The 14,203-nt window shown below is 59.0% G+C and overlaps 1 protein-coding gene across 2 annotated transcripts in view; it reads right to left on the bottom strand.

Moving 5' to 3' along the window:
- Window positions 1-2,087: 2,087 nt before the first annotated feature.
- Window positions 2,088-14,203, bottom strand: part of Atp2c2 (ATPase, Ca++ transporting, type 2C, member 2) — a 47,272-nt gene continuing 35,156 nt past the window's right edge. The window contains exons 12-27 of one of the 2 annotated variants that reach the window (XM_005410958.2): window positions 13,557-13,681; window positions 13,370-13,467; window positions 12,791-12,892; window positions 12,241-12,330; window positions 11,570-11,671; window positions 10,057-10,213; window positions 8,383-8,553; window positions 7,517-7,614; window positions 7,103-7,153; window positions 6,285-6,451; window positions 5,416-5,512; window positions 5,203-5,319; window positions 4,314-4,461; window positions 3,398-3,496; window positions 3,126-3,267; window positions 2,088-2,402 (exon numbers count right to left, since the gene is read on the bottom strand). In XM_005410958.2, the coding sequence (XP_005411015.1) occupies window positions 2,108-2,402; window positions 3,126-3,267; window positions 3,398-3,496; window positions 4,314-4,461; window positions 5,203-5,319; window positions 5,416-5,512; window positions 6,285-6,451; window positions 7,103-7,153; window positions 7,517-7,614; window positions 8,383-8,553; window positions 10,057-10,213; window positions 11,570-11,671; window positions 12,241-12,330; window positions 12,791-12,892; window positions 13,370-13,467; window positions 13,557-13,681 (2,059 nt within the window). In that variant the 3' untranslated portion in view covers window positions 2,088-2,107. The remainder of the gene's footprint in view (window positions 2,403-3,125; window positions 3,268-3,397; window positions 3,497-4,313; window positions 4,462-5,202; window positions 5,320-5,415; window positions 5,513-6,284; window positions 6,452-7,102; window positions 7,154-7,516; window positions 7,615-8,382; window positions 8,554-10,056; window positions 10,214-11,569; window positions 11,672-12,240; window positions 12,331-12,790; window positions 12,893-13,369; window positions 13,468-13,556; window positions 13,682-14,203) is intronic. The other variant, XM_013507971.1, reaches the window with a different exon arrangement.

Raw genomic sequence — 14,203 nt, 5'->3', positions numbered from 1 at the left:
ATTTTATTTTTTATTTTTTTTATTTTTTTATTTTCCGGTACTGGGAATTGAACTCATGACCTCATGCTTGCCAGGCAGGTGTTTTGCCGCTGAGCTAAATCCCCAGCACCACCCCCCATATAGATTTTAGATTGTTTTTCCTAGTTCTGTGAAGAATATCATTGGCATTTTGATGGGGATTGCCCTGCATCTGTAGATCATTCTTGGTAATGTAGCCATTTTAAAAATATTCTGCTGATCCGTGTACAAGGGAGAGCGTTCCTTTTCGTAGCATCTGCAGTTCCTCTCTTCAGTGTTGTGTAATTTTCTTTGTAGGTCTTTCACCTCTTTGATTAAGTTGGTTTTGCTCAGAGCTGTTGCAAATGGAATTGTCTTGGTTTTCTCAGCTAGTTCATTATTAGTGTGTAGAATAGCTACTTTTTAAAAATGTTTTTGTATCCTGAAGAATGCTTTTTTTTTGAAGCATAATAGCATTTGCTGCATATGGTAAATATTTCTCCAGTTGGTTTGACTTTGTGGCATTTTTCTGTACATAAATTTTGTGTCACATTGGCTGGCATTTCCTCTGGAGATTTTTGGGATGTAGTTTGTTTCGGAAGTCCTCCTCTACTCTGAGAAAAATAGTACAAGAGATTTTCTCCTACCTTTGTGGCTTCTATTTCTGCATCTTTGGTTCTTTCAAAATGCATTTTTCAAATATACCACTATCTCACCCCAAAATAAAGTCCGATTTTTTATGTTAAATACTACATCTTTTCCTGACTTGAAATGTTACTTTCTCATCAGCTGAATTTCTGAATGAAATTAAGTTTCTCACGTTTTAGTTAGTGGAATTCTGTGGTTAGGAAGCTAGAAGAGCTATTTCCTGCCTCCTGTTGGAGGGAATTCCCACGGGTGGCATGTGCAGGTTTTCCCGGGCTTTGGCGGCACTGTGACCACTGCCGAGAGCTGGCAGGGTATTTTCAGGGTCGTCTGCTACAGTGATCTGCATTTCACACTGGTGACTGGTAATGTCAGTCACTGGTTTGCCAGTCTCTCTTCTCCTGACCATTGGCTATGTGGACAGAGGGAAGCTCTTGACTTTTGGAGGGTTGGCTCAACTACCTGAGTTGTTCCATCCAGTGGTTCTCAACCCTGAGTACACATCAGGGTACCTAGAGGGTTTTTTTTTTTTTTTGTCTTTTTGAGACAGGGTTTCGCTATGCAGTTCAGGCTGGCCTTGAACTCTAAGAGATCCTCCTGCCTCAGCCTCCTGAGTGCTGGAGTTACAGGTGTGTGCCACCACGCCCAGCTACCCGGCTAGAGGGCTTTTCAAAACATGCAGTGTGGGGCTGCACTCCCTGAGTCTGGAGAAGGAACATGCATCTGTGATGAGGCACGAGAGATCTCCCTGTGGGAAACGCTACAGCCATGCGTGTGACAATTTATCAAAACTCTAGGAGTTTGGAGCCTGACAGTGATGCTCCTAGAGATGAGGATAATTCCCCATTCTTCCAAGGTCTTCATCTTGTGTCATTTCTCAACCCATTGCTTAGCAAATCCTTCCTTCTGCTCTCACAGGCCAGCGATGGCGAACCTTTTAGCACTTTCAGGGATATAAACAGCTTGCTGCAGCACACGTGCCATGGGTTCGCCATCATGATCTAGGGTTCGGTCATTCAGCACAGTGCCAGCCTTCGCTTTTTCTCTTGCGAATTATGAAGGATTTCTGCCAGGAGTGTGGGTTGCATTTTGTGAAAAGCTGGGTTTTGTTTTCCTGCCTTGGTTATCACGAGGTGAATGGGTTTGCAGATGCTGAGCCGTCTCTGCACTTGAGCGTTGTTGTTCTGCGTGAGCTCGCTTGGCTGTGCGTATCCTTCAGTGTGTGTAAGTGAGAAAGTTAGGTTTTGTGTAAATCATGCTTTGGTGTTTTTTGTTTTGTTTTTTGGTGCCGGGGAGCAAAGCTAAAATAATCAGCAGCCTGTGTCATAGCACTTTGCAAAAAGCGCCCACCCTCGCCGTCTGAGGCAGCAGCGAGGCCTCGGGATGGCCAGCGATGGCTCCCATGGTCCTGCGGCCGCTGTGCTACAAAGACCTGACCAGTGAGCTTAATAAAAACCATTGTGATTTAATAAATAGCACAACATTTGCCTTCAGCTCCTCCCTGCGTCCCAGAGCCCGGCGCGAGGGGCTGGACAGCTGGGCTCCGGGGTCGCCCAGGAAGCCGGAAGGTTTTCCAGGCCAGCAGAGACAGTGAAGGTGACTCTGGCCAGGGCAGGCCACAGACATGGGACAGCACCGCGGTCAGGGGTCCTCGGCCGGCTGCTGGGCTTTCCCGGTGCAGGAGCAGTATTTCTCGCAGAGCTTCAGGACTTCCGATAAGATGAAGACGGATGAGGCCAGTCCAGTTAAGAACAGCAGATCTGCGGGAGGCGCGGGAGGAGGGGTCGGCCCTGTCCCTGAGGCGAGGCACGCGGAGCCTGCCCCCACCTTGTCCTCTGGGTAACGTAGCCGGGATGGAGGATGGGGTGCCCAGGCCCCTCCCGGGCTCCGACTCCCCACTGTGGAAGCGTCCCTTCAACAGCAGGTTTGGTTCCTTTTGGTATGTCTGGAACCTCAGCTGGACCCTGGGGTTGAATCCCTGTGGTCCCGTCTGTCCAGCCTCACGGAACTGACCCTCTCAGAACTCTGGGGAGTGGGGCCAAAGCCGCAGCACCCCGGGGCTCTCCCATGGGAGGCTGCCTCCCCAGACCCCTCTGCCCTCTGTTCCCCGGTGGCAGTGGCCAAGGGCAGCTTGGGCCGGATAGGGAGGTACTCGGCCCCTGGGCCTGCTCCTGTCCTCTGCTACAGGCTGAGGGACGTCACTCCTGCCCGCCTGGCTGAGGACTCAGGGGAGCCCCTAGTTCCACACCAGAGGTGCTCAGCTGAGTTCCCTTCAGCTAGCAGGGTGGTGGCCCCGCTCCCTGTCTGTGGGTGAGCTGATGTCACACAAGCCCAGGGCCCGGCCGGTGAGGTGACCTCCTGGGCTTCATGTTCTGTGTCCCTGTGGGTCACCCTGCCACCCTGTGGGGGCTCAGGGCAGACACTCAGGCACGAGTTGCCCTTCGAGGGGACCAGTACCCTGCCCTCCGGTCCCAGCGGCTCACCGAGGGCCCCCAGGTTCTCCGTCTGGAAGACCTTCTGCAGGGGCGGGACGTAGATGACGGCCAGCTGGCCCAGCAGCGACCCGAAGACCGAGTAGAGGAACATGCGGTTCCTGAGGAAGCCGATTTCCAGGATCAGCTTGGTCTGTGGGGAGAAAGGGGACCTCCGCTTGGGCGGGCTCCATGCCTGTCCCCTGCTCTGTGCTGCCAGATCTGGGCTGGGCCTTGTGGGGAGGAAGGGGAGCCGGGCAGGGGGTGCGGTGGCCCCGGCTCACCTGAGAGCGGCAGGTCAGGGCGTTGAAGAGGTCGAAGAACACGAAGCACGTGAAGGTCATGGTGGTGGTGCGTGGGGTGCTGGCTCTGTCCTCGGGGACCTGGGACGCAGGTACCCGGGAGGTGGAGGGTCAGGGTCGGTCCCCCCGCCCCGGAGGGACGAACCAGGAGGCCTCACAGGCGCCCTTCGCCCCCCTGGTGGCTGCTTCAGCCGTGCTGGGTCTCATCGACGCCCACCCCGGCTGTGCTGCCGCCCCCGCCCGGTGCTACAGAGGGCAGAGCCCGGGCTCAGAGACACGGCCCCAGAAGGCGGCCGCTCCCACGAGGTTGTGGCCCCCAGGGAAGCCCGGCCGGGAGGTCATGGCCGCTCGTGCCTCAGCCCTCCCTGCCCAGTGGGAGCCACCGTTGCTGCCAGAGCTCCTCAGGCCTGGCCTGCCCCGCGTATGTCTAAACGGAGGAGGGGACGGGCTGAGCCCTGCGTCCCACGCGTCCCACTCGGGCTCCCGGGGACACAGGCTCCCGGGGACCCGGACACCCGTGTGTGTCCCGGGCAGGGAGGAGGCCGAGAAGGGCCCAGATGGGACAGCGGGTGTCCTCCAGCCCGCACAGGTGCCCCGTCCCCTGCCTCCTTTCCCAGTTCGTTCAGTGTCTCCCTGAGCCTCTGGGCTGTGAACAGTCACCCACGTGGTGTCCCCAGGGGACGGGGCAGGAGCATCCTTCAGTTTTCAGTTGTTCCTGGGGCCCATAAAGCAGGGACCTCCTGTCCCGAGGAGGAAGCCCACATCTTCCACTCTCTCATCCTGCATGCCCCCGTCCTGGGACGCGCTGCCGCACCGCGGGCGCCCGCCCCTGCCTCCCGCTCCCGCCCCAGCGCCTGCCCCACCTGGCGCTCAGTGACCGCTCCTGCAGGCCGCTCACCTCCCTCCAGAAGACAAAGAGGGTCCCGCTGAGGATGGTGGCGGCCGACATGAGGATCCTGAGGAGGAGGGCCCTGCTCAGGATGGTGTCCTCCAGGCTCCTCGGCGGCTGCCCCAGGGTGTCCCTGTCCACGGGCTCCACCCCCAAGCTGCTCCGAACAAGACAGGCGACACTGAGAGACGCCAGGACCCTCGAATGGGTCACACTCCAGCCTCCTGGGCCAGACACCCCAGGTCATCCCGCCCTCTCCCATCCCAGGCTCCTGCCAGGTGCCCCAGGGTGGTGCCCCAGGGCCTACCCCCTGTGACGGGCAGCTGCACCTTCTCCACCCTCACGTGGCCACCTCTGTCCCCAGAGAGCAAGGACCCTGGCACCTTCCTGTGGCCCGGGAGCTCGGGACTGGGTGAATTCTCCCTAACCCCGGGGCCCGGGGGACACAGGACCCTGCTCCGCCCTCCTCAGGGGCAGGAGCCACAATCACCTCTGCCAACCCCGCGGGCACATGGGGTCCGCCCTGCCAAGGGTGTGGGCGCCAGCTCTGCCCGGGCCCCTGGGGTCCAGCCTGGCCTGAAGCTCCCCGGGGTGATTTTGGGCAGGGGCAGCCCCTGCTCTCCTTGGCTGTGGGGACACAAGCCAGGCCTTTGTCTCCCTTGGCCCTGTCCTGGTGATAAAAGCAGCACCCCCAGGGGACCGTGGTGCAGCCATGTTCGAGACAGTGCTCCTGCCTGAGCAAACACAGTGGCACCCTGACCCACAGGCCTCCAGCTGCTCTTCGGCCAGCTGGGCACAGGACAAAAGCCCCGCCTCTGAGAAGCTGGTGGGCCTCTCAGGGACGGACATCACACTCACAGAGACAGCCCAGGAGGAGGGAGTCGGCGGGCCCCCTCACCTCTGTGCTGGCGGCCCGTCCATGATGATGTTGACCCACAGGATCTGCATGGCGTTGAGGGGGCTGGGCAGGTTGCACACGGTGGACAGCGTGATGAGGCTCAGGGCCGAGATGCTCCTGGGGGCACAGCGAAGAGGCAGCCGTCAGCCTCCCTGCCCCTCCCCGCTCAGCCCCTCAGCACTCAGCGGCCTGGGCCCCAGTGCCGGCACTCACGTGCTCAGCTGGAACCGCACGAAGTTCTTGATGTTGTAGAAGATTCCCTTCCCCTCCTCCACTGCGCTCCTGTAAGGGACGGGGGAGCGGGGGAGGCCTGCAGCGATGACCAGCCAGGTGTGACCCCCTCGGCCCTGGGGATGGGTCCCTGAGCTGCCCCAGCCCTGCATGCAGTCCCTGTGCTTGCCTCCGGCTAGACCTAGAGTACCCCATCACTGCCCAGCACCCTGAGTGCTTAGTGCTGAGTGCTTAGTGCTTAGTGCTTAGTTACCAGCTTGAGGTGGCAAAACCAGGAACCTAGAGCATTAGATCCAGGAGACAGCGAAAGGAGGATGGGAAATGTCACCCACCATGTCTGCAGATAGCTCTCCGGAGTCACCCAGGAGTAGAAACTGTCAACCCTCCCATTTTTATTAAAAACTTGCAAAAGATCTGAAAGCATAATGCTGTATATGCACTGCATTTTATGACTTTTTTAACTAGAGGAAAGCCTTTTCAGGATTTTTGTTTGGTTTGGTTTTTTTGAGGCAGGGTCTCTGTGTATTTCAGGCTGGCCTCAGACTCACGGCGCTCCTCCTGCCTCAGCCTCTGACTGCTGGGATCACAGGCGTGCGCCACCACGCTGGCCATTTTCAGGATTCTTACGGTGCGTCTCTTCCCCTTTTTGGTGCGGGAGAATGAACCCTGGGCCTTCACCCTGTGCTGCTTGAGAGGGTCCCACTGAGCTGCATAGGCTGGGCTTAAATTTGCCACCCTCCTGCTTCAGCCTCCCAGAGCGTCTGGATTATAGCCATGCACTGTGACGCCTAGCCTAAGAGAAGCCTCCTTTGCAGGTTAACCTGGAGTTTTTACAACTAACGTGTGCTTACATGATGGCCGAGAAGTCGTCGTCCACCAGGATCATATTGGCGGCCTCTTTGCTGACGTCTGTCCCTGCCTGCCCCATGGCGATCCCGATGTCTGCAGACTTCAGGGCGACTGCGTCATTTACACCATCCCCCGTCATGGCCACGATTGCCCCCGAGTCCTGCAGCGCCTGTGGGAAGCATGGACAGTGGGGCCACAGCCAAGAACCCCTATCCAGACCCCTTCCTGATGCTGCACCAGCTCCTCCTGCAGCCCGTGAGCCTCTCTGCCTCCGTTTCCCCCCTACTGAGGGCAGCTATCCTTGGTTCAAGCAGGCTGTGGCGAGGCCCAGTGAAGTCAAGGGACAGGAGGATGCCGAGCTACAGGCAGAGGCCAGTGAGGTCACCCTGGTCCCTAAGACCTGAGCCAGGAGGTACCTGTGAATGTTACATGTTTTTAAAGAGCCACTTGTATAGAGATTTACCCTGCCATACTAAAAACACCAAAAACCAACAAGGCAAAACCTCCAGTTAACATGGACAAAGCTCAGCTGCCAGAGAGTCTGGCTTTGGCCCTCAGTCCTCCCCACATTAGCTGGCCATGGGTCTGCCCTGCCAGAGGTGACACTTCCCAGCATCCCTCGCATCTAAAGCTGGCCAACTGGCAGCATTCTGGCCAAGGGCTGTGGGCACAGGGACAGTGCCTGTGCCCTGAACCCAGAGAATAGTAAGGGTGTGGAGCCACCACCCATCCTGGATGTCACCGAGGGACCTGTGAGGTCCTAGAGCCATGTGCCTGGGGCTCTGTGACCGCAGCACAGCTGTGCCCTTGCCTGGCATACCTTGATGATCTTGAGCTTGTGCTTTGGGCTGGTCCGGAAGAACACAGACACCTGGATACAGCAATGCAAAAGAGTAGTCAACGCATGTGGAGACTGGCACCCCCCAACTCCTGTCCTGGCCTGGGGGTTCAGCTGCATGAAGCCGCTGGACTGTGTCTGGGTGGGTCATGGTGTGTGGTCTTGGGCTCTATGCCCGGTCCCTCATCCCTTCCTCTCTAGCACTCTTCCCTGCCCTGCTTCCTAATCCCCATGAACTAAGTATCTTTCCCCCACCACACTCTTCCTCATGGAGCCCGCTGGCCATGGACTGAACCATCTGTAACCACGAGCCAAGTCACAGCTCTCCCCTTTCATTGTGGGTACCAGGCATCATTTCCCAGCAATGGGAGCGCAGGCCGTCAGGGTGGAACCCACCTCTCGGATGCAGCCCACCAGCACATCCGGCTCCATGCTCTCCACTTCTTCCCCGGACATGGCTCTCAGCTTCCCCTTGCACAGACCGATGTCTCTTCCTGCAGGAGAATCCACACTGGGGGCTCGCTCAAGCCCTGGGAGTGGTTCCCGCCCCCACCTATCACCCCACCTACCTGACGTCCTTCTCCATCTTGGCAGCAGAGAATGATGGAAATAAAACTACAATGGATATTGTTTACTGAGCACCTACTATGTTACCAGGATGTTACCAGGATGTTACCAGGATGTTACTATGTTACCAGGATCTGGGCTCCACCCACAGCACTCACAACAAAGCCTCATGCTGCCCAGTTTAAAGATGAGGACACAGAAACTGTAGGCAGCAATGCCAGGACCTGAGGTGGGTCTGCCTGCTTCTGAAGCCCCTGCCCTTATGGCACAAGGCTGTCTCAAAGCCAGCGTGCTGCAGCCTGCAGAATGAGCACCCCGGGCGTGGCAGGAGCAAACCTGCCTGTCCTCTGCCGATGAAGACACCGAGGGTCAGAGAGCTCAGTGATTTCCCAAGGGGGTGTGGCTCGTGGCAGGAGCCGGACTGAAACAGCACACTGTACCCGCCGCTGCCTGTGAAGGCGAGATGAGGCCAACACACAGTAGGTCCTCAGTTTATATGAGGACACCTGTGCCCCTTTTGGAGGCTCTGTCGGTGTCTTGGAAGCAGAGACCGCTGGGGAGGCAGAGTGGTGGGACACTGATCTGCGATCTCGGGTCTTTTCCAAGCACTCGAGCTGGGCTGGCTCTCCCTGAGGACAGACTGGCAGTGGCGGTGCCAGGTGCAGGAGGGCGATCCCTGCCCGTCGCCCCATTACCTATGGCCGAGGCCGTCTCCAGAGCGTCTCCTGTTATCATTTTCACCGACACCCCCGACTCGGTCAGCACCCGAACCGCTTCCTTCACGCCGTCCCGCGGGGGGTCGATGATGCCCACGAGCCCCAGGAACGTCAGCCTCCCCAGCTCGGGCCCCGACGCCAGCGCCAGCACTGCGGAGAGGCGAGACCCGCGGGTCACTGGGGCCGGCCAGCCCCCCTGCGGCCTGGGTCCCATCTGCGAGGGCCAGGGTGCCACACTCCCAGACTGGCAGACCCTCCCAGCAGCCCCTGACACCGAGTGCTTGAGCCAGGGAGGAGGGCCGGGGACAGGACTTAGCCTCGTGTGGCCGAGAGACCCTCTCGCCCAGTGAGGGAGGCCACAGAGCCTGTGAGGGGCGGGGTGGGGCGGCTGTGATTTGCACCTGCTCCATGTCTTGTTACCTCCAGCAGGTGTGGCAGCAGCTACCAGAGGCGAAGAACAGCTCCCTCCAGAGCGCCGCAGGGAGAGGGCTCTGCCTGTGGTCCTGTCTTGGCCATGGACCCTGTTTTCAGGGGCACCAAACTCATGCGCCCCTGGGGGCCAAGTGATCTGAAAGGTGGCAGCTAAGTACCGGCCTGTGTCACCTTGCTGACACCTGAAGTGGGCTGCGACTGAGAATCCTCTACTGACACCAGTGCTGGGTGTTAATTACACCAATTCCGTGTGCTAATTACCAGTACCCTTGTGCTAATTGCACCAGTGCTGTGTGCCAATTACAACAAGTCCATGTGCTAATTACACCAGTTCCAGTGTGCTAATTATGCCACTGCTGATTATGCTGGTGCCGTATGCTGATAGGGCTGCTGGCATTTGCTAGTAAAACCAGTGCCACCCCTTCCCTGGGGGGCTATACAGGCCTACTGTCCCCTTGTTCCTGGAACTCTGCAGTCCCTCTACACCAGGGACTTCACTCCTGCTCTGTGCTGCTGTCCCTGGACTTTCCTCCTAGCTGCCTTCAGCCTGGTCACCTTCATCTCTGTGTAAATAGGGAAACACCGCACAGCCCCAGCGTTCTGGGGACCTGGCGCATAGTAGGTGCTCCGTCCACTCCCTGGCTGAGGACAGTCCTTCCGGTCACCCCGCCGGCCCCTGGCCTGCAAGACACACAGGCTTTCTCCGAGGCCAGCCAGAGGAGATGGGCCCCTCGGTAAATGCAAAAAGCTCACGTGTAACTTCGGGGGACACTGAGGGTCTCACCAGCTTCGGCCACCAACCCTGTGTCCTTGGAGGCCCAGGACCAGTTCATGCGGTGGTCAGTGTCCCCGGTGAGTCCCCCACCTCGTGGGGGCCTTGCGGCAGCCTGGCACAATCCAGGCCGCTGCCCCAATGGGCACTCCGTTCAGTGCCCGGCACAGGCGGGGCCCAGCCTGGGAGCAGGAGTGGATGTGGTGGCCCGGGCCACGTGGGAGCCTCACCCCCTAACCTGCCAGAGGTCCGTGTCTGTGGTGTCCGCCGTGGTCCCTGACCGCACTGGACAGGCAGGTGGCATTTAGTGTATGGGGAGGAACAGGGGCTGCAGCTCGCCAACCCCAAGCTGCCCACCTGTCATCCAGGACCCTGGGCCAACACTGCCCACTGGCGAGGTTCCACCAGCTCAGAACCCTAGGCCAGGCCCGCACCGACCCCACACTGACCCCGCAGGCCGAGCGACCCCATCCTCTTCTCCTCCTGCAGGCAGAACGTCTCCTGCTGGGGTGTCAGAGGCAGGGCGATGCCGCCATTGTTGTATGTGGTGCAAGAGCGGATCACCTCCTCAAAGGCCCCCTTCATGAAGTAAATGTCTCCCTGGTCCTTGGAAAAGACAAAAAGAAGACTCCACGGTCAGGGGTGCCTCTGCACGAGGTGACTGTCACCTCCTTCTGCACACCTAGGAATGCTCTCAATGGTGTTATTGCAGACTGTGCTATTTATGGATACAGGACAAATTAGTAAGTCACAGAATCCACACAATGGAATACTACGCAACCCATAAAAAGAATGAACTTGATCTTTGACTGCTACCCTTTTCTCCATGAGGTGCCCTTGTTAATGTCACCGGGGCAACCTGTACACTCAGAAAGTGGAGGCTGCCAGCTACTTTGTCTAGACCACTGTCCCAAGGACTTGTGGGCTTGGGAGTGAACCTGGATGAACAGCGGGTCTTTTGTCCCGTGTGCTTGTTAAACAGGTGCTGTGTTACAGGCTAGGCCCTCAGCTCCCTGTGGGCAGCGCTGGGTCAGCGGCCAACATGAGCAGTGCCCGCTGGCTCACGGTTGGGCACAGCCAGCACGGTGAGTGGCATCCTGTTAGCTGGCACAGAAAGGCCAGCCTCACGGGAAAGATGAGGGAAATAAAAGCCAGTCACAGACACCAGGACCTGGTTTTGAAAACTGCCCCACGGTGTTGTGAGTGGGGGGCTGGGGTCCAGTATGCTGGGTGCCGGCCAGCGAAAGGTGCCACCTCCATGGGGCGGGTTGGGAGAGGAGGGGTCGAGTCACAAAGAGTTTCCATCTCAGGTCCCCTGCGGACAGCCCAGACGGCCCGCCTGTCCCGTCCCCCTCTCCCACTGTCTTTGGTGGCAACAAATTTTGACTGCGTAGTGAGAATCCATAACTCTCTGAGGCACTTGGACCTCGCAAGTCCCCTCGAGGGACCCGGGAGGACCTGCAACGGGAGGGGAGACCTGACCTATGCCCACGGCGCGCTGGGTCCCAGGGAAGAGGCAGGCTGGGGGAGGGGTCCGCTGCTCGAAATGCTTTTTCCATGGAAGATGTCTGAAAAGCTGCAAGATATCTAAAAGGGCAAATATAAGAAAAACTAGCGCAACCCTCCTGCCCTGAGCAGCACGGACAGTTCAGAGCGTGTCCCTCTTGTCACCGACAACACGCGTGCCCAGGCCTGGGTCTCTGCGCACACACGTGCGCGTGTCAGCCTGTCAGTCACTGTTGGGTGTGGCTCTGGGTGCCCTGTCAGTGAGGAGGGATTTTGTGTCCTCCGTGTGACACGCAGTGAGCTAACCTGACACGCGGAGAGCTCAGCACAGGGACGTACGGGAAGGACTTGTGAGGTGGCTCCAGGGCCGGCGTGATGCTGGGGACGTGACTCAGTGGCCACCACTGGCTGCATTATGGGGGGACCAGGGGTGCAGGAGGAGCACCCCAAACTCACCTCACTCTTCAGGTGGCACCTCACGGCCATCCACTTCTGTGCGGAGCTGAACGGGATTTCCTTCTGCCTCACGTATGTGTCTTTGATGTCACCCAAGTCCATCTAGGGGGAGGAGACGGCGTGCTCTGCGGAGCTGGCCAAAGCCAGTCTCTGGGTGCACGCGGTCTGCTGGGGCTACTTGGTCACTCAGCGTGCACCAAGCGGACATCCCAGCCCTCAGCCGCTTGTTTTCAAATGTCCCACTCAGAAAAAACGGCTCTGTTCTCTTGTGCCGCGTCAGATCCCAAGGTCACTGTTGAACCTCCCCGGTAGAACACGGGACAGCAGCTTCCTGGAGGGCCCGAGTCCCTGTGGTGGCCTTGCTGCCTGCTCCGGGCGCTGCCAGGCCTGTCGTGTGTGTGCTGCGATGGCTGCTAGGCCAGTTACCCCACAGCTCGACTGTCCCCCACCCGTAAACGTGCCTGTGCTGTGTGCCACACCCTCCAGGAGGCGCGGGGCAGGCTCTGTTCTGTGGAGTCACGGAGCCCACAACCACCGCTGGCGTCTCCTTGTATCTGCTCAGGGTTTGAGCCACAGGGTGCTAGGGGACCCTCCTGGAGCCTTGGGTGGGGCTTAGAGAGCTGCAGGACTTCCCAAGGTGCAGTGTTCCCGCACCAGCCCGCTGCACCCACCTTCATGGCCAGTGTGAGCAGGGCTCCCTCCGTGGGCTGCCCCATCACTGTGTTCCCCCTGAGGACGGCGTTGTTGGCCACACAGCCCGCCTGAAAGATTCAGGAAGTCTGCAGTCAGCTCCGGACGCCACACCCTGGGCCCCTGAGCTCACCCCGGGCCATAGGAAAGTTAGGCTCTGCGAGCGTTGCCTGATCACGGGGCTGGGGTGGGACACCTGCCTCGCAGGAGGGAGGCCCGCTTGTGCGAAGGTGGCTACGCCTAATGTTAAAGTCTCCACAGCGGCAGGGCGTCTGCTGCGTGCTGGTTTCCAGCATCCACGGAGCCTTTCTTTGTGGGGTCTCTTGAGTCTGGCAGCAGTGTCCTGCTCCCCTGTCCCCACCCCCACTGTCCATCTGCCTCAGGGCCACATTGGCAGCAGCATGACAGCCTAACCCTGGGGAGGGACTGGGTGGTCGCCCAGAGCCCACGGGTCCGGCCATGGTGTTCCACGGGGAGACCCCTGCAAGCCTATCTGTGACGCGTATGCCACCGCAGCGCTGCCGTCCTCACCTCCACGAGCTTCCCCACTGAGACGCTGTCGAACTCCTTGATGACCTCCTTGGCCGGGAGAAGACGCACGGTCCCTTTGCTGCTGTAGCCAACTCCGCTGACCTGCAGGCATGGCGGGAGCGGGGGTGCGGCCTCAAGTCACCCAGAGTGTCCACCAGGGTCCGCCCCAGGGCCGTAGCCCCACACAGGAAGATGTTTCCTGAGGGTTACTGGCCTGGGAGGGGATGATCGTCAGGACAGGGAACAGGGGTTTCCTGCACCTGGGTTGTCACACCACAACTGCCCCGGGGCAGGGAAGCAGCCAGTGGTGGAGCCACAGGTGGGCGTCGCAGTGCACCAAGAAAACTTCACCCCCTAAAGCCAGCCTGGGGCTGGAATTTGCTGACCCTTTCTCTGCAAAGCTTCACGGGGAAAAAGATGAGGACGCAGAATCGCCCAGGAGCCAACAGCAGTGCCCAGGGCGCGGGAACAGAAAGCAAGCAGCAGGCGCCGCCCCTGTGCCGGGAGGACTGCAGGTGGCAGCGCGACCCCAGGGCTCCTCCCTGTCACCTCCTAGAGCTGCGGCAGGCTTCCGCTCACCTCTGCGCGGAGCCCGTCGGATGTCACCAGCTGGGTCACGGTCATCTCGTTGGCGGTCAGAGTCCCCGTCTTATCAGAGCAGATGACATTGCAGCAGCCTGGTACCACAAAACATCAGCTCACGGACCAGAGGCTGCCAGCACACCTCCCTCTGTCCCACGCGTGACAGCCGCAGACAGCCCCTCACCCAGGGTCTCCACAATGGGCAGCTTCTTCACAATGACGCGCTTCTTGGCCATCCGCAGCACGCCCAGCACCAGCGTCACCGTGACAACGATGGGCAGGCCCTCGGGAATGGCTGCCACGGCCAGGCTGGGTGGAGGGAAGGGGCCACACGCCGCGTTGAGCTTGCGCTTCAGGACGGTGCGATTCCCCACTGGGGCTGGCAAGCTATTCGTGTGTTCCCCAGCATCCCTGTCATAGCCTCAATTCCCAGTCCCGCCGAGCACCTGGCCTCCCTTTCAACACCTGTGCCAGGAGCCTCCCCCTTCCTTGGGGAAGGAACCTCTCCTATCAGACAGTCACACCTTAGCATGAGTTAGTGTCTGTCAAGGTCTCTTGAAATGCTTTTGCATTTAAATTATTCTCATATATTAGAGAAAGTCCTTGGGTCCGAAAGAATTTCCAGAATCAGGCAACAAGCTGGAAGTGGCAGTTGGGCATCCTGATCATCCTCCCTGGGTCCTGGGTCAGTACTTGCTCTGAGGAAGCTGGGCGAGGACATCAAAGTGGAGGTGCTGGGCACTGGATAGGTTGTTTTGGGGGTCTGCTCGCTCCTTCCCAGCCCTCTGACTCCTCTGTACCACGAGATCCAGCTTCCCACAGCTGTGTCTG

The sequence above is a fragment of the Chinchilla lanigera genome, unplaced genomic scaffold (genome assembly GCF_000276665.1).
Source record: "Chinchilla lanigera isolate Chin_1 unplaced genomic scaffold, ChiLan1.0 scaffold00140, whole genome shotgun sequence".
Lineage (NCBI taxonomy): Eukaryota > Metazoa > Chordata > Mammalia > Rodentia > Chinchillidae > Chinchilla > Chinchilla lanigera.
This window is presented reverse-complemented; position numbering and strand designations above follow the sequence as displayed.